Source organism: Diceros bicornis, chromosome 23 (genome assembly GCF_020826845.1).
Source record: "Diceros bicornis minor isolate mBicDic1 chromosome 23, mDicBic1.mat.cur, whole genome shotgun sequence".
NCBI classification, from domain to species: Eukaryota; Metazoa; Chordata; class Mammalia; order Perissodactyla; family Rhinocerotidae; genus Diceros; species Diceros bicornis.
Genome location: NC_080762.1, coordinates 3,321,157 through 3,341,149, shown reverse-complemented (window position 1 = coordinate 3,341,149; position 19,993 = coordinate 3,321,157). Strand labels below are relative to the sequence as shown.

General features: G+C 36.7%; 1 protein-coding gene across 2 annotated transcripts in view; it reads right to left on the bottom strand.

The window, feature by feature from the left end:
* HBS1L (HBS1 like translational GTPase) overlaps nucleotides 1–19,993 on the bottom strand; it is a 79,146-nt gene that overhangs the window by 15,554 nt on the left and 43,599 nt on the right. For both annotated transcript variants that reach the window (XM_058566237.1, XM_058566239.1), the window contains 8 exons: nucleotides 16,250–16,358; nucleotides 11,960–12,222; nucleotides 11,320–11,485; nucleotides 8,589–8,706; nucleotides 4,468–4,614; nucleotides 2,654–2,728; nucleotides 1,732–1,849; nucleotides 1,247–1,315 (listed from right to left, as the gene is read on the bottom strand). In XM_058566237.1, coding sequence (XP_058422220.1) covers nucleotides 1,247–1,315; nucleotides 1,732–1,849; nucleotides 2,654–2,728; nucleotides 4,468–4,614; nucleotides 8,589–8,706; nucleotides 11,320–11,485; nucleotides 11,960–12,222; nucleotides 16,250–16,358 — 1,065 coding nt within the window. The remainder of the gene's footprint in view (nucleotides 1–1,246; nucleotides 1,316–1,731; nucleotides 1,850–2,653; nucleotides 2,729–4,467; nucleotides 4,615–8,588; nucleotides 8,707–11,319; nucleotides 11,486–11,959; nucleotides 12,223–16,249; nucleotides 16,359–19,993) is intronic.

Genomic DNA, 19,993 nt, shown 5'->3' with positions numbered 1-19,993 from the left:
TGTGGCTACCAGCCTCAGAAGTAACGCCAAATTCAAGTAAGATGGAAGTAAGACAGAACTGAAAAATGTGCACTGCCTCTGGCAACCAAGAGGTCCCCTGGTAACCTCAGTGGGAACATACTGAGGGCAGCGGTGCAGGCAGAAGGCAGGAAGCAGCCTGAAGAGAGAAGAGGAGGTGAGAAAGTGGAGTCAGCAAATACTGTTAATCAACAGAAAATTTAGCATCTCTGTATTTTAAATAGATAACAGGCATTTTGGAAACTATTACCATATTTCCTCTACTACTAGAATCTCAAAGCTAAAAATGATAATGATGAATTTCAATTGTATTGGATGATTCTTTTGAAGCACGTTCACTCGCTCATTATTTATTAATTGAGAGAGGTGTATTATGTGCTATGCACTAAGCAGATGCAGAGAGAGAAGAGACAGCACCCACCCCCAAAGGTTCACAATCTAAGTGAAAGGAATAGACAGCAAGAAACCATATACTGTTTGAAAAATGTAATGACAGAGGGTACAGAGAACACAGAGGACCCCTTGGGGTACGTGTGCAGGTGAGCTCGCCAATTATAAACTTCTTGCTGCTCAGTTCCAAGTCTACTCTTTACTCCCTGCTCCATGACAATGGAGATTTGGGGGACAACTGACATCCTTACCATATTGATTATTCCAATGAATAAATATTCATATCTTTATTTACTGAGATCTTTTATTCCATTTCCATTTCATAGTTTTCTATATAGGATCTTTTATCATAGTTAATAAGACTTGATATTAACCTTCCCGTTTTACCTGTGTGTGGTATCTATCTCCTGATCGGACCCAGACTGCTACAGATGGGGAGGAAATGGGCAAGTAAAGAGAGAGAAGAGTGATACATGGTAGACATGGTGGCAGTAAGCATTCTAGGCGGTTAAGAAACAGCGAACAATCCCGTTTGGTTGAAGGATATGGAACTAAAGGAAGAAAAAAACTATGACGCTAGAAGATAGAGGACAAGGTTTTTTATGCTTGGAAGATGAGTATGAGACAGGGAAATGGTAAGTAAATTGAAGATTTTTCTGGGCAAGGGAGTTAATTGACTAGAACTCTGCACTTTAAAATTAATTTGGCAATGATCCTTACATTGACACAAAGAAGGGAGAATGTGAAGACGACAGAATAATTTTGTGCAAGGAAGGAGATCAGGAGAGATGGAGAGGCAGGGGCCACAGTGAAGAAGCACTGTGGAGGAAGCACTTACCTTTGAAAACATCAGACACACACAACCTAAAAGGTTTGTCAATAGATCTCTGAGGAGGCTTGAAGGAATCTGGGAAAAAATGGCAAAAAGCAAGGTTTAATTTAAAACGTAATTTTTGAATCATGTCCAAAGAGCCTATTATAGTCTTACTTCTCTTAGAAAATAATCTTTTGCATAAACAATAGCAAATTGACTGTTATTCAACTAACACTTTGTAGTTTATGTAGTGTTCTCACACGTTACCTCATTTAATGTCAACAAGTCTGTAAGGTAGGGAGAGTAGGCACGAGCCTCATTAATTAAATAAGGAAAACTGAGTAGCAGACAGTCTAAATACTGCACGTGGTTTCAAAACTGGTAACTGACCTCCTCTGACTGCAAATCTTATACTTTTTAATACACATTACTGTCTCCCATAAAGAACTCTAAATACTAGTTAATACCACGTTTATAATGCATTAAAATTAGTATGGAAGTATACTTACCAATTTGTTCTAATAAACAGAGCCCTTTATACCATTTGGTGAGTTCGCTTGATTGAGATCTTGTGATGAGATTTTCACCACTGAGACCACTTGTAGGAATAAAAGCTACATCACTTTCCTATTAAAAAAGATTGAATATATGAAACTTAACACAACACTGTTTAAAAGAAGTTAAAAGGTTCACCATAACTAAACTGCACCAAGTTCACAAAAGCAACAACAATGTACTTTTTAAAAAGTAACAGAAATCATAGAACTATAGCCCTGAAGTTACCTGATCCAATAGTTTTTTTTTTTTTCTTTGTGAAGAAGACTGGCTCTGAGCTAACATCCATTGCCAATCCTCCTCTTTTTGCCGAGGAAGATTGGCTGAGCTAACATCTGTGCTCTTCTTCCTCTATTTTGCATGTGGGACACCGCCACAGCACAGCTTGATGACTGATGCATTAGTCTGCGCCCGGGATCCGAACCTTTGAACCTCAGGCCACTGAAGCAGAGTGTGCCAACTTAACCGTTAGGCCACCAGGCTGGCCCCCTGACCCAATAGTTTTTAACTTTTTTGATTTTGTGGGAAACTCACAAATTTGTTCCAAAACACTCAAGCATTTTTACCTGGTAACACAGGCACATTTCACATTTTTGCTGGAGAATTCCTCTCTACTAGTTTCCACAGTCCTCTGTGACCTCTCTAAACCTATACACCTAATCTAATAGGTGGGGAAAAAGTCTTTTACTTACACTAAAACCAAGCTTTATAAAATGTACACAATTTTCTAAGGGGAAGCAATCCAAAGAACGTAAGATAAGATATACATGATACCAGGGAAAATAAAAACAAAAAAGAATTAAACATACTTAACAAGACAAGAATATAATTTTTTCTCTTATATGAGTAGATGAGACTTAAGGAAAGTAATCTTACCTTAAAACCTGCTTGCTTAAGAAAGTGCCCAAGTTTTCCAGTAATCTCCTGAAATCTTTCTTGTTGCCAATTAACCTGATAAAGATCCAATTTATTTTTAAAACTATGCTTCAGACCGTGCTATATATAAAATTTAAATTTATGCAATAAAATGTAAATAATCAAGGCTATAAAATATAAATATAAAATCTATTAAATATAAAATCTGTTAAAATTAAAATTCAGAACGTCAGATCTTACTAAATATGATCTAAAAGTAACATTTCCTACAACAGAAAGCCTAGAAACAAACTCCAATACAGACAGAATTTTTTGTATAAGCTAAAAGTGATTTTAAATTTGGGGAGAAAAAGTGAATAATTTATTAAATTGTGCTTGGACCAACTGCTGATATAAAATAAGATTACTGACATGCTCCCCCAAGCTACATAATGTAAAAACGTATATGCAATACGAACTCCAGACAACGACATGTACACCGCGGTATTTAGGGGTAAATGTACTAATGTCTGTAACTTAGAAATTCACGTCAAAATAAGATGGATTAATGGATGGATATACAGGAGCAGATGGACAAAAATGTGATCGAGCAAGTAGTAGAATCTTAAATAGTGGGTATAATACAGGTGTTTACTGTAAAATTCTTTCAACTTTTCTTTATATTTGAAAATTTTCATAGTAAAATACTAGGAAAAAATAAAAAGTATATGTAATAATGATACTATAAAAGAACTAACTATGTAGAAAAATGTGACTATGTATCTGATCTCAAGGTAACAAAATACCTTAGCATAAAGAAGTCAAAAGAAAATATTTATAAATTTGAATATAAGTCAAAAACACACCATAAACAAAATGAGAAGTAAAATAACAAATTGAGGAAAATAACTAAAAGACAAGATAAAGGATTAATATCTTTAATAAATAAATTATGCTTACAAATTGTTAAGGAAAAAAAGCTTCAAAACTGAGCAAATTACATAATTCCAAAAGAAAAAATACAAATGGTTAATATATTTAAATATTATTAACATTCACAGAAGAATAAGTTAATAAAAAAGAAAAATATCATGTTTTATATATCAAATTAGAAAACAATTCTTCAATACCAGCAGTGTTGATCAGAGTCTGGGAAAATGAATACACCGTATGTGCCAAGAGTGAATAACTACAACTTTTCTCAAACGCATTTTGATCATGTACAGCAAGTCTTAAAAATGTCTATGCCCTTAGGCCCAGAAATTTCCACAGAATAAACCATTTTCAAATACACACATACACACACAAACATGAAACAACTGGAAATGTTCAAAAGTAGGAGACTGCCTGAATAAATTAGAGTATATGTTTAAAACAGACTACAATAAACCCATAAAAACCTCTTTACACAAAAACTATTCATTACTGGGAAATATGCACAGGAATAATGTCAATTTTTTGAAAAAGCAAATAATAAAACAGATTATAATCCAATGTTGTGAAAAAAATATTTTTACGTACAAAATGAAACGTTAAAAGTTTTTTGGGGGAAAGGGGAGTTGAAAATATAGGTTATTTCAGATTTTCTTTATATTAAGTGTATATTTTATAACTAAAAAGAATTTTAAGATTTTTAAATTAATTTTGAAAACGAGAAGACATTTTCTAGCTTAAAAATTATCTCATTTATTTAAATATCAAGATCATGAATTTATTTTTCAAAATACGGCAAATGGACTAATAAAATGTACACTCGTCACATCTGAGATCATCCATATGGCAGAACAGCATCTTAATCAGCATCTAAAATGAATGCTCACAAAGCCTTTAAATACCTGATCCATTTTGTTGACTGCCACTGCTAGCTGAGTGACACCGAGAGACCGAACCAAGAGGCCATGCTCTCGTGTCTGTCCTCCCGTCTCAAAGCCAGCTTCAAACCCTCCCCTGCTGGCATCCACAACCAGAACAGCTACATCCGCCTAAGGAAGAAAAAATAATCCCGACTAAAGATACTGTCACGGCATTTTAGTTCAAAGGGCACATCGTACGATAATTGTGTTGGTCAGATTTTAAAGGTAGACTCCAAACGCCAAAGTAAATCAAACAAAAGAATTACACAATGGACTAAAATTTTGAAATAAGCAAAAGCACTAACACGTAGCCAAAAATAATGATATACAGAACAGCAAAAAATGTCCATATTTGATTACAAAGCAATTAAAATATGTAGGCAAAGGAGGAAAAACATAAAATTAAAATGCAAGTAAACAGGACAAATATTTGTAACATATAAGGTAAAAGTTATAATCTTAATATAAAGTCTTTACCAAAAAAAGGAAAAAAAGACAGCTCCATAAAAAATGAGTTAAAGGATACAGCAAACAATTTGCTAAAGAAGAAACATAAATGGCCAATAAGCACGAAAAAATTCAAATTCATTAGAAACCAAAAAAATAATAGGACAATAAAAATACATCAACAAATTCCTCCCTTCTCCCATTTTTATAAATCACATTGGGAAAGATTTAAAAGACAAAATTATCTAGGTGGCAAGGGTGTAGCAAGCCAGGCGTTGTCACACCCCACCTGTGGACTGCAGGAGCACAGCCCCTCTGCAGGGCACTTTCACAATAAGTATCAAGAACCTTAAAATTAGGTATATTTTGCTTCTCATCAACTTCACCTCTAGGAATTGACCACAGAGAAACAGTTCTGGGTCTACAGAGACCTTTGTCAGAGTATTGTTTATAATGATGAAAAACTGAATAAATGAATTATCACAACTAGCATATTCGCCCTCCCTCTACAGCCACTGAAAAAGAACGTGAATAACAGTTTCCTAACCTTTGTGGACCATTTGGAGAATCACATGAAAAACATCTCTCCTCTCATCCTCAGTTTACACACAGACAAAGAAGCAAGCAAGCTAACCCAAGCTGGAGCTCACCGTCCTCGCTGGCCTTCCTGACACTACTTTACAGGTGCCCACAAGGCTTCTCCGTTGGTGCTTCTTCATGTGACTCCATTTGCATCATGGAGATGCAACCTTCGAAAGTTTGCAATGAACAGTTTGTGCAACCAAAAGGTGTCCCTCCAGTTTCATTTTCATCAGTTATTTCTGTCAATGCCTTGTCAGGATATTTTTTAAAGGAACACTCATTTTTCCCTTTTACCATTTTTGCCTCGTATGCATACCTGTCTTCATAGAAATCTGTTTTTCTATAATCCAGGATACAATGACTAAGTTTGGCATTCCCCTCTTCAGCTATCTCAGACTGTTACACGATAATCACTTTCTCTCAACGGTCCTCCATCCACAATAACTGCCCTGGCCTTTTGGTTAGAACAGAGCCCACCAGAGCTTTTCTCGTCACTTCATGTTTGTGCCAGCTAGTTTGTAAAGAATTTCACATACATTATCACATAATCCTCACAATAATGGGAAATGAAATGGTTATAAAGTAATTTATCAGATACTCTCCTCCGAATAGAACAGAATTTTATAATTTAAATTAAAAGTATAATCCACATACTTTGGTGGGGCAATTTACACGATTATTTCTATTTCTTTTTCCTTTTATTCCTACCCAAATACTCCTTCTGCTTTACCTCTACTGTGAAGTGCAGCATTCATTTCCAACCCTTCATGACTTAACGACGCTGAACTCTAATGTCTTCAACAAGATCCAGTTCTTTTGATCAAAGACTCCTGAGTTAAGAGCACGAACTGGAGCAATCATCTGAAAACCGGCTCTCTCTCGTGCACAGTCACTAACAGGCTCACCCCTCACGCAAACGGTCTGATCTCTCCGGGTATCGGTTTACTCACTGCACAGAAACACTGCACTCGGCCTTGACCTTCCACTCGGCCTTGACCTTCCAAATCCTAGGATCAATAATTTTTCTTTATCAAGTTTTGCTAATAACTGTCCAATTGTATTTAGCTTCTTAGGCTAAAATCTGAAATTCACTGAATTGGTATTATGATATCTAAGGCCATAAGTATTCTTCCTAATCCTCTTTCCAATTACCATCTCCAAAGCTACCAGGCAATTTCTCCGTTCTTTATATGAACAGCTTGTCTTCGGGAGCTCAAATGCCTACACATTCTCAAGGAAGGCTTTTCAGCAGTGTAAAGCAATCTCTCCTCATCGTGCATCCTGTGAGTATTCTTGTAGTGCGTCTGTGTCAGCCTGTCTTACCCCAACTGAGGAGAGGCAGCATGTCCTGTATGCTCCTGTGTCTCCCCAACAGCCTACCACAGTACTCTGCACACTGGGTAAGTGACTTAATATCTTTGAGTCTATTTCTTCATTTGTCATATAATAGAATTCCATTAGATAATCTCTACAATCCTTTCCTACCCTAACTCCAAAAGAAGTTTGGAATAAACGATCTTTACGATTACTCTGAACTCTAAGGTTCTAGGATTCAAAAACATTTTATTGTATAACTGCTTGTTCTGGTGTTTGCCTCTCCCATGAAACTATCGAAACTTGCTTTGTAGTCCACCATATCCCCACACTGCCTACCACAGTGCTTGGCACATAGCAGGCATTCAGTAAGTATTCGCTGAATGAAAAAATATATATATACATATTTACACACATACATACACATACGTACGTACATACATACACACACACACACACACGCATACACAGAGACACATAAACAAGAGACACATACATATAAGGAAAGAAAGAATACATCCTTTGGTAAATGCAGTGAGAAGTACACTAATTTAAACTGGGGATAATCTGTACTTCACAGAGTTGTGATAAGGATTAGATTAAACAAAATGCCCATAAAACACCTCGTACAGTGTCTGGCCCATATTAGGAACCCAATCAACAGTGATGATTATTTTTTTTCAGTCTTCATGATGACATTCAGTCCATGAATCTTAAATTAATATTCTGAAATTATATATCAACTTTCTAAAATAAAATCAAATACTTCCTCACTAATCTTCAAATATATTCTACTTTATTCATATAACATCCTTGTGAGGTGGACAAATGCTCATATTAACATTCCCTTTTAATGCATGGAAGAACTCAGAAATGGTCAATTGCTGAAGTCACACTTTTGCCAAGTGACACAGGCATAGTTTTGAACTCTCCATGTTTTCCCATAATCACCTATTATAAAAGAAATGAATGTCCTATATGTACAGTGCTATTTTCATTGTTTTAATTATTTGAAGTTATAATCTTTGATTTTTTTCAGTATCCTTATTAAGAATCATGTAAGTTTACAAACTGCAATTGTTCTTAATTCTATAAAAGTAAATAAACCACAGGGGGAAAACTCCCAAGCTTCATTATTTCTGCATAAATTAGCTCTTAAAAAAGGTATAGGAGCGGCCGGCCCAGTGGCATAGTGGTTAAGTTCACAGGCTCCACATCAGTGCCCTGGGGTTCGCCGGTTTGGATCCTGGGTACGGACCTACACATTGCTCATCAAGCCATGCTGTGGCAGTGTCCCACACACAAAATAGAAGAAGATGGCCACAGATGTTAGCTTAGGAACAATCTTCCTCAAGGAAAAAGAGAAAGATTGGCAACAGATGTTAGCTCGGGGCCAATCTTCCTCACCAAAAAAAAAGGCATAAGACTTGAATATAAATATAATAGAAAGGCAGATGTTGAAATATTCACTCCAACTTATTAATAAATGAAATATAAGGGCTATACCTCATCAAGCACTTTACCATTATTTTTACAATAAAGAAATTCATAGCTTTTATACATTTGCTTCATTGTAACAAATTAGAAAAGATTTTTATAAAGTATTCATAAAGATATCATGAAAAAATAATATTTCTCTATTTTTTCAAAGTTTTTAAAATTTTTAAATATTTTAAAAGTTGTAATCCTAGAATTATAAACTTAGCATCAGAAAATTTTATATACAATCAGTACACTATAGTTAAAGAAATATCTGGTACCTGGGCCGCTCCTGTAATCATATTTGGAATAAAATCCTTATGGCCTGGAGCATCCATTAATGTAATAACTTTGGTTGTGGTCTCAAACTTTGTCATACCGACATCCATTGTTACTCCCCTTAAAGAAAACATAAAATGGTTAGAATACACTATATAAATAATCAGTGTTATGGATTAAATTATTTCATAATATAAGCTAAATGACAGTCTCAATTCTTAAGTAATAATGGGAATTTTATTATATAGTCTATTATTCTGAATAATTAAGCTATCACTTGGGGCTAGAATTTCTGCTGTAATAGAATTACACCCGTATGGCTTTAAAACAAGGTTGTGGATGCAGCAAAAGCTTAATCAAAATTATAGATATTTCTCATTTCCTTTTTCCTTTTTTTTTAGGAAGCAATGCAGATTATGAATAAAGAAAGATATACGGGGATATCTCTAGAGGGGAAATAGTAAATACCACATAAGAGAAAAGATAAAATGAAGAATGACCACTATCAGGAGGTATTTTTCTCACCTTCTTAGTATGTTGTTACACATTGAGAAAATAAACAATACCAAAGGAGATGCCCAATTTTAAAAATGGAGATGAACACTAGTTTGTTTTGCATCCCATTTCATCCTACTTGGAGACCAACGTAGTGCCTCTTCTTAGCCACAAAAACGTAGATTCAGATTATAAGCAAGCCCAGGGAGGCTCCACAAAGGTACAAGTCATTCTAGACCACAGGAACTTTGAGGGGAAATCAGGTGGGTGACACACTAGTAATTATTCACCCTCATTTGCCCAAGAGAGTCCGGAGTAACGAATGAGCACTCCCTTTCACTGAGTGTCTCGACAACTACAATGAGGAATCACGTGTTCACCCCAGCAGTGAGGCAGCTGTGGGTCACCTCCGTCAAGTCCTTCTAGTTCAACCTGAAACCATGGGCCGTTTGAGTTTGCAAAAATGATGCTTCATTCTCTTCATTAAGACCCAAGTAATTGCCTTCAGAAGAGAGACAAACCGAGACTTATTCTAAGCTCCTCCCTCCACTGCTCTGACAAGAATATACTCCTTTGACTCAGCTCTGGTCTGGATTTGTAACCCTAAGGATATGGAAACACCACTTGTTTTACTAATTTCTGTTCAACATACAAGCAGAACAAATATTTACATGGTGGGATGAGCAACATGTTATAGTTTTGAAATGCTATTAAGGAATACAAAGTGTGGTGAGTTAAAACTCCTATTATGTATCTAGAAGTTTCTGCTATCTACAGAATGAAAGAATATTGTAAAAATTGCATCATGCTAAGCAATAGAGAACTAGCAGTAGCAAAAATATGACAGCTAACCAGCAGACACAGTATTAAAAAAACACTAAAATTATTGATTATTCTAGGAATGTGATAGATTATTAGCTCACTTGCCAGCTCAACTCACATATTAAGTAAATTCAAACAAGTCGTTCTAACTTAAATTATACTGTTCTCCATCTCTTTACCTACTTAACAGATGACACGAAGAAAACTAAAAAGCCATATACTTTAATAATCTGCTTGGTAAGCTGAGAGATGAAAATTATTTAGTCTTCTAATATTGGTATCACACCAAATTCCACTGTTTTCCAATATTAAGTTTTCCAAAAATTGGCTACTATCCAACTAATTTTTCTTACTAGGTTGGAAAACAAGCTTGTTTTACTACATAGGATAAAAATGACACCTACAAGGAAAAAAACCACTATGATATAAATTCCTATTTATCAGAAGAGCTAAGGAATATTGTGACCCCCTTTATTGAGATTTACCTTATGTATTATAACATAGACTATCTGAGACTCCAAGAAAATAAACATACATGTTAAACAAAAGTATGAAAATCCAAATGGATTCTCTAATCATATTCAGAATGAAGACTATCTGGGAAAACAGAGTCTCTTTGTTGACTTTGGACTTTCAGAGGACTTCAGACTTTAAAGTCATTATCTTGACAAAGTTGATTTACCACCGTTTCGCTGAATTATTAAGGAGCCCTCTTTCTCTCCTGATGCAGGCCCCCATCCCTGACAGTTCTAACTGGTACACATCACCACTCTAAAAAGCCTTCCACAGAGAGACTCTTCTTTGGCCAGAGGCACACGAGTAGCTGCATTCTCGCGCAGCATCTCCCCACTTGAGCACTGAACACAGTAACACATACGGAGGGAGTCAGTAACTGATTAAATCTCTTTGGTAGGAGACAGGTTTAATTACTTGCTTGTTGACTCTGTCTCATAAAAACAGCACAGAAAGTATAAGAACGGTAATTTGGATTTACTGGTCATTTTGATTCCAGACAGAAGACAGTTTACTACAAAAAGTTACCTCTCCTTTATAACCTGATATAAAATTAAGAGTCTTACTCACAATTTTAATTCAAGATTATGACAGTCTGACATATACTTAGGGAAGTAACAGCTGAAACTTCTCCTGTAGAACAATCAGCTGAGGGTTTTTACTGCCTTTTTCTGTGTTTTTCAATTTTTTTGATAAACATTCTTTAAAACTATTCTCATAGAATTTGGAAGAGTAAAAGACGTATGCAGGTTATAATAAAAACTACAATAAGAGTATCCCCCTAATAATTGACAGCTCTTTTCTAAAAATAGTCTCTGCAGTATTGCACGGTACGTCTCACACATATTCAACACACATCACACTTATATCATTTCAAACCGAAAACTGAAATAGAGTGACTACCTTTCCCTCTCTTCGCCAGTCTCATCCAAGACCCATGCGTATGCAAACGAAGCCTTGCCAGCCTTTTTAGACTCCTGTTCATACTTATGCATAGTTCTTTTGTTTACATTACCCAGAAGATAAAGCATATGGCCCATCAGAGTACTTTTCCCAGCATCAACATGACCTAAGGAAAATTGATCAGGGTTAATACTAGGTACATTTTCCAGATGTTGTTCACATTGAGGCATGGCATGAACATGTGCAATAGTAATGTGATTGTGTAGAGTAATAAATACCAATTTTTAACAAATGAGAGTTACAACATTTAAATGGAGGAAAAAAGAGCACGTCTCTTTAGAGAAGGGAAAATTTCCCTGGTTTCTGGAAATTAAAATTGTCAACAAGACATGCCATTTTCAAAATGTTCACAATGTTCACAAAATGAAAGTAGCACAACCAAGTCCGACGACCTCTGTGGCCACTTGGCGTTACCTCACCCAGGGTGACTAGAAAGCATTGCAGCGCAAAGCCTCCTTGCTTTATGTCCATTACGCCCACACAGAGACTCAGAGTGGAACCAGAGTTTCCACGCTGCCACCAGAACGCTGTCAGGCTACAGCAGAGTTGACCGACAACCCAGAGGAACAAAGGGCATTACCAATGACCACCAGGTTGAGGAGCTGCTTCCCTCCTTGCCGCTTCTCCAGTTCCGCCTTGACGTCGATCTGCTGCTTCAGCTTGCTAGACTTTTTCACCGGTGTTGGTGCTGAACTCTGCTCTTCTGACGCTTGACTGGTGTGGGATGGAAGAGCTGATTTAGAAACGGCCTCAGGAACATCAGAAGAAGCAATGCTGCTATCTTCACTAGAAAGTCCTTTTTGAGGTGTGTGGAAACTATGACCATTTTCTTCAGCAGTTCCTCTACAAAAAGCAGAAACAGGAAAAAGTGTTGAACCAACTCAACTGACATCCTATAATGTCAGAGGTCAGAGAGGCTGTCTCTTCACATTCCCTACATTTGCAGGTCAAACAGGATCTCTGTGAAGTGGCTAGAGTCTGTTAAGGTGGAAATGATAAGCAGCTAGACCCAAACCATACAAATAAAGACCTGGAAGATCCCAGGAGAAAACACTCTACCAAAAACTAAGATAAGAAGAAAATATCTTGTAAAATAACTGAAATTCAACGTCCAAGGCCACGGCCTTAGCCATATCATCCTATCAATATAGACGGCATAAAGGAGATACTTTTGTAAAAACTGGCACCAAACGTATTCCTGGATAGAAATTAGTGTTAACAAAAATAGTTTTATCCCGAACTCATTCTTACAATAGGACAGAGACTTAATGATCTTTTTTGCTCAAACACTATCTTTAGGGGAGCTATCTCTAAACACCTACATTTTCTTAATACTTTTGGCAAAGGAATTTTAATTCATCAATTCAACAAATACTTGATTTGCTAAAACCCACAACATATACTAGGCACTGATGTTGAAAAGAAAAGAAGATATAGAAATGAGCAAGTTATCTACTACTCCCAAAATCTTACAATCTACTGAGGGACTCTGATACGTAAAGTGGAAACAAGGCCACCTCGCTTAATTTATTCTCTCCTTGACACCAAAGATGCCTCCAAAAGGAAACACTGATCTTAGCTCTTCATTAGCTCTTTGACTCTTCTCCATAGAAACCATAGCAGTGCTATCCCATGGACAGCTATATTAGAATGTGATCTCGTCAACCAGACTACAGTATGCCTTATATTTCCTTCAGTGACTTTAGATAAGCAGAATTAGGACAAACAACAGGTTAAATTGCCAAGTTACTAAAAATAAAGCCAATTATACTCAACTCAATGGAGCTGGCAGAGAACTACACACATAAATCAGTTTATAAAAATCACTTAAGATTGCAGCATAATGGAAATGTGTAAGAAGAGTAAATCTACTTTCTTCTTGCCCACTTTAACAAAAACAGATTCGTTTTTCCTTTTCAGGGCGTTTATTTATATGCTCGACATCAACTCTTCATCCTATACCTCAGGAAAGAGTCACATTAGCTATATTTGTAACTTCATCAAAAACATTCCCATTTCATTTTGCTTTTGCAAATCTCCACTAAGCAATTTCACTGTTGATTTTTTAACTCTGCTTAGACAGATTAGCTTCATCTAGAATTACAGGGAAAAATTTTAGTATGTGAAAAATGTTCTCCTTCTTTTAAAAAATTCCAATGGGCTAAATTAAGTGAAATCAAACTTAGACTATAATTTGCAAACATTTATTAGAATGACCACAACTAGTTCTAAATCCAAAACATGACAACTCCGCATTTAGAGGAGTAAAAAAAAAAACACTACAAATTACAATAAAAGTATTCAACCAGAATGACTAGACATAGGTTTGGTTTTGATCGGACCTGGGAGAAGTCACAATCTTTGGCTTCAAATCTTTCTATTTTTAGCTACAGCAGTTCTCAGAAAGCTGACACTAACTCCAACATGGAAAACAGCAAAGGTAAAAGCAAAGTACCAATGGCTGACAAAACATCAATGGTTAATAGAATGGGTAGGGGCCTGAAGCTCAGCTCACCCACCACCCCAGGGAGCCCGAAGAGGGGCTACTCAGGATAGGAAGGGCTTCACAAAACACGGGTCTGACTTGACCATTTCATCTACAATTTAGTGACATGGAAAGTCTGCTTTTCTCTCTCTTTCATGATAATATTCCCCTTCATGTAAATCTTCAGCAAACTGCAAATTAGTTCACTAAACTATACAGTGTTAGAGGGAAGCGACCAAAGTAATCAGAAAAGCATCCTAGGTAAGTCGGTACTTAATAAAAACTTCTGCCTATTATGAAATAAAAGTCAATGTAGTAAGATTGTGAAAAATCTCTAAGATGAGATCTAAAAGCGACCACTCTGGGTGCAGGGCTATAATTACTGACCGGTATGAAAGAAAGAATAAGTTGATTAAATGTTTGTTCAGGTGCTTTCTGATATAATTTGGTAACTTTATCTATTATTATAAAATGACCAGTCTGGTTTTTTTCTAAACCATCTTTCCAAAAGTGGGAATATTTCTACATGAATCTAGAGGCTTAATCTTTCTGCTTGAGTTATTTAAATGATACTGGAAAGCTAATAATTAGATTTAAGAGGTCAATTCCTGTAAAAATTGGAAATTTAAAAATTCCTATGAAAGTAATGCAAACATAGCTTGGCCCTTGAGCAATACTATGCATTTCTGAGTATCTCGATCTGTACCTATAGACCTTTCACATTCTGATGACTTTTCCCATACATACGGCCACATGAAAATATTAACTCGTAGGTTGTGATTTTACCTTTACACTATTTCCAAGTTTATTTTTTTAAATAAAATTTATTTCCCCAAGGACTCTAATCAATAAATATTAAACAACTATTCTATGAAAGGAATATGATGATGAACATTAATGGTCTCTGTCCTCATGAAGCACAGTCTTAATAAGATTCTGAAAGGCTTGCATTACATCTATAGAATTGGTTTTTCAAGAATTACTTACTTGTATTTAGTATTTATTTTTATTTCTTGATCATTTATCATTTATTACAGATTATTTTTATAATTATTCACATAGGTATGCATTTACTTCTAATATGATAGGTTAATTTGGGATCATTTGTACATCGCTTTCTAAGACTTCTGAAACCTTTTGCATTAAGATTATGAAATCCTTAAAACAAGGAATTGTGCATTCTATTTTTTTTCCTCTCAATGGAAATAATTCCATAACAGGAGTAAGTGGCACTAAAGACATGATGATAAAAAAGGCATTTACGATTCTGACAACCCAATCCCAACTCAGAGAGAAAAGACATACATTAAGCTTTTTGTGACCCAATCAAGACTCAAAATTATTTTAATGGGCTAAAGTTACCCAAATTAAAAGTTAACCTTTTCATTCATCCAATCATTTGACTAATGTACACTGAACACCTACTATGTCCTCGATATGGAGTTCTCTCCCTCATTGAATTTGAAACCTAATGAATAAAGTCCTGCTTTTATAAAATCAAAAAATTGAACTAGGTATCATTAAGATTCTTCCCAACCAAGATTCATGACACTTCCATTAATTTAGACAGAAAAATGCTGTAAAGGAGGAAAAGAAGCTGCTGAATTTATACTCTCTGAGGTTCAAAGAAACCTCTATTGTTTATATGGGATAAGAGTGTTTCTTATCCATCTAAATGGCAGACAAAATGTGTATAATTTATAAGTAATAGATTTAGGGATGACTGAAAAGTATGAAAATTTTAAAAAGGTTAAAAATCAATTTTTTCAAACTGTGCTGTCAAACCTCAAGCAATCCGCCTCCCTTGTCTATAAAACTCCTGAGAGAATTCTAGAGACTGTGACAAGAACGAACAAACGAGCAGGTCACTGTATGACTTATTATCACTTTTCACTAGATATTTAAAATTCGAGATATGTTTCATTTCATATTTTATGTCTTTGCTACACTGATCTACTTTATTCTATATGAAAATCTAAAGGAGTTTAAAGACAATAATTAGTAAAAAAAAAATTTTAGTTAATGATTCCATAATTCACCAACTACATGTAATTCTCAAATGCTGCTTACTTACGCCATCTAGTGGTACACAGAGTCCTGATCTCACAGTGCTAGATTTCGCAAAATCATGGGTTTTTATGTTCAAGTAGCTATAAATAATTTAATTTAGATGAGGAAATGTAATAGTGAGATAGATTACCATACACAGATAAGTCTAGAATCAAAACTCAGTGGTCATCCCCTTCTCTCTGCACCACGCCACACTGAGCACCATGATAATGCTAATGATACAAGAGGCAAATCTGAAAGAGTCTCTTTCTCATAGTGTAATAGGAGACGATACTGATTTCAAAAAAGGGGGGAAGGAAGGATTAAAAATCTTACCCAGGCACTTCAAATCCCATAGTCTGCTTCTTTCCAGACACAGTCATTTTAGCAATTTTTGGCACAATTTCAGATTCACTTCGAAATGACTGGGAATCCACCGATTTTCCTAATTAAAGGGTAAGACATAAAAGGCTAATTAATTAAAGCTGATTTCTAGAAACACATATATCATATAAATATATATTATGATAATTACGTTTCACAGAATTCATGTATTCTTTTCTCTAAAAAAATGTAGTAAAATATTAAAATGCTCAAAGAAATTCTTTTGTCACCCGGTTCTGGGAAGTCCCCTATTTTCAGGACTTTGCTATGCTTAACCTTCACCAAATCTCTTCCTAATTTTGAATTGACTCGAGTTTCAGTATTAAGAGGTCACAAGGTGGTTTCTGCAAGGAGCCTTGTTCCGACAATACACTTAGGACCCTGTATCTCCCTCTCCTACCACGCCCTTTCACAATACTAAAATTGTTTGGTCAGTTAGCAGATGGCTAAACTATTTTTAATCCTGTGATACCTATAAACTGATGAGCAAGTTGAGAGTCTGCTGAATTGTGCTGGACACTGCATATATTCTCCCTGCACACAACACTGGACTTAGTGACACATTTGATAAATATAAAAAACATGGGAGAAGAGGCCAATGTAGAAAAAGTAAGCGAAGAACATGGAGGAGGATAAATTATGAGCTAGATCAAAGTAAGGCTTTTATGCATTTGATCCTTTAAAAATATATATATGTCATTCACAGAATTCTTTAGAATGTATCTTTATAATTTTCAAGAAGACTACTATCAGGATTGGGTCCACATAAAACTACAGAAACTGACCGTGATACATTAGAGTGTGTGTGTGTGTGTGTGTGTGTGTATGCAGAAATTAGAAAAGACAAATTGATGTACAGAATTCACTCATAACGTTTGTTATTTGCCTAAACTATATGCCAAACACTATGATGGAAATATAATGAACAAAAGCAGACAAAATCCTTGGGCTGAGAGCTTACAGTCTGGTGGAGAAAATGTATTAAATGATCACAAGAAATAAAAGTAAAATTGAAACTGTTCTTAGTGTTATAATTTGTATCTGGTGCCATAAGATTGGTGATAGGGCACAGGGATTAGAGTGCTTCCACAGAAAAGTGAGAGTTGAGCAGCGATGCAACAAAGGAGTGGGAACTAACCAAACAGAAGGGGAAGAGCACTGGGAGCAGAGAGTGGCTTGTGTAATGGCCCTGTTGCAGGAGGCAGTATGGTACTGCAGAGAGAGGAAAAGCAGAGGGGAGAGGGAGCACAGTAGTGAAGCTGGAGAGGGGGCGGTGGCCAGGCAAGGCCAACCGAAGAGCCTAATGTTTGACCTGAAAGCCACCAATATGATGTAAGCAAGTGGGGGAGGGAGGACAGAGTAAAAGGTCAAGCTCAAAGGAGAGGTCTGGGCTGGAGCACATATTCATGATCCATCGGCACACAGTGAGTAGTTGAAGGTACAGACATAAGTGGGAAGACCAAGGGACAGGTTACAGAGTAAGAAGAGAAGTGGTCCTAGAACAAAACCCTGGGAAAATCCCACATTTAATTGCAAGGTAGAGGACAAGGAGGAGAGCCGGGGAGGGTAGTGACAAGGAAGCTAAGGACGGAGAGCGCCTGATGGACCTGGCATCTCCAGGGTCTGAGGCCGCTGCCCTGTCAGGTGAGAGGAGGACTGAAAACGCTCACCCAGTGACAGGATCCCTTCAGATAAAGCTCACTGGTAGAGTTAGCAAGAGCTACTTGAGACAAGTCAGGGAAGCAGAAGCCAGATCGGGTTAAAAAATACGAGGAAGGTGAGAAAACAGAGCAGCAAGTACATGTCCATGATCTCTTATCCATTATTTCAAAACTCAAAAGCTCTGAAAACGTAAGGTTGTTTTGTCTTGTCTAATAACTCATGGAAGCTAAACCTGACCCGGACTGACATAAGGCTATTTGCAGTCCTTATTTATTCCACTTGAAGTGAACAGCTACACATTTCAGTGCAGAAATAACAGGTGATGATTACAGAGTGCTGCCCCACACCCCACTGGGATCACCACACCATGGATGGCATGTACATGTAATGCTTTTCAAAATCCCCAAAATTCTGAATTCTGAATCAAATCTGGTCCCAAAGGGTTTAGATGGGAGATTGTAGATGTGTACAACTGGCTTTAAAAAGTTGGCTGGAAAGGGAGGAATGTGGTAGAATGGTACCAAAAGGGGGCGTGGTATCCACTGATGGAAAAGATAAAATTGAGAGGGGCTGTCTGAAAATACTAGGAAGAGAAAAGATCACTTTCGGTATTTTAGAATTTCTGAGACAGTAGAAAGGGATGAGACCCAAAGCACAGGTATAAACTGAACTAAGACAGGAGAAAGGCTCTTTGATCAAAAAAGAAGGCAGATTTGTATGCTGAGGAGCTGGAAGATGAAAATTCCTAATGGTTTGCTCCTATTTTCTCTGTTAACATAGCAGCTAGTTATCCGCTGAGCTGAGGGTGAACAATGAAAGTAAGGACTAGTGAAGCAAATACAGTTTTCAGTAAATGTTGCACAAAGGAGGAGTTGAACATAAAAAAATTAGAATTTTGGATAGTACTGAGGGCCAACTTAAGACGTGTGATAATGAACTCATGGTGGACTCAACGTGCCTTCCTATGGCACTTTCTCTAGCAACATTCAGCCCTTCAGGAGCAGGCACAGGGAAGACATGAACTACTTCATTCAGTGTTAACAGATGGAAGGAGAAAGTAGAGAAACAAGATAGTTGAAGGTATTGGCAAAAAAAGGGGGGAAGTTATTGAAATTATAAATCATGAACTCGAAGCTGGGTTGAAAAAATAAAATGACAAAAGAAAAGTACTGATGCACTGGGAGAAAGTAGGTGTCCACAGGCCAAGAAAAGGTCATGACCTGAGAAGCACATGTAAGTGACTGTGGTCAGAATGGGGTGTGTAAGTTTGTGATTCTGAAGGAAGGGAACTGGAGTGAACTGGTGATGAGGTGAGGGACACTGGAAACTAGCTGGTCAAGGAACTGCAAGTTCAGGTGCGTCCACTGTTGGTGTTTGTCCCCATCAGTGTCTGCCACATCAATGCACAAGTTATGGCCATGAAGAGCTTAGGGTGGAGAAGAAAACTGTAAGCCAGCTGCCACAGTCTTTAATGCACGAGGACAAGTGGCCATGCAGTAGTTGATAGCAGTGAGGACTAACAAAAGGCTGGTTCAGGCAGAAGACAGGAACGTCAAAGGAGCAGATTCAAGGGGAAAAAAAAAACCAGGAATAATGGTGTTGGAAAAGGCTGCAAAGAGAACAAAGCTGACCTCGAGTCACAGCAAATGCAGAGAGGAAGGACAGGGGAGTAAGGGACAGAAAGGACAAGATGACGATGGGGGGGCCTGACAGATTAAGACAAGGAAAAGAGGCATGGCAGGTTTTGGCCTCGGTCAAAAGAAGAGGGGGAAAGAATCATCAAGCATAACATGTCTCAATCCAGGCCACAGAGGACTAAGTCCCACTTTCCATTAAGATTCATCTTAATACTGTCCAAACATTTTGCATTTCTTGACGCATTTATACATTTAGTACACTGAAATACTGTAATTTTGACTTTTAAAAAAGTAGATGGGTCATAAAACGACATAAAAGGTCATTAAGCATAACATAAAGGTCATCACAACATAACCCTGTAATTTTTCTGGGGATGCAGTAAATATATTATTTTTC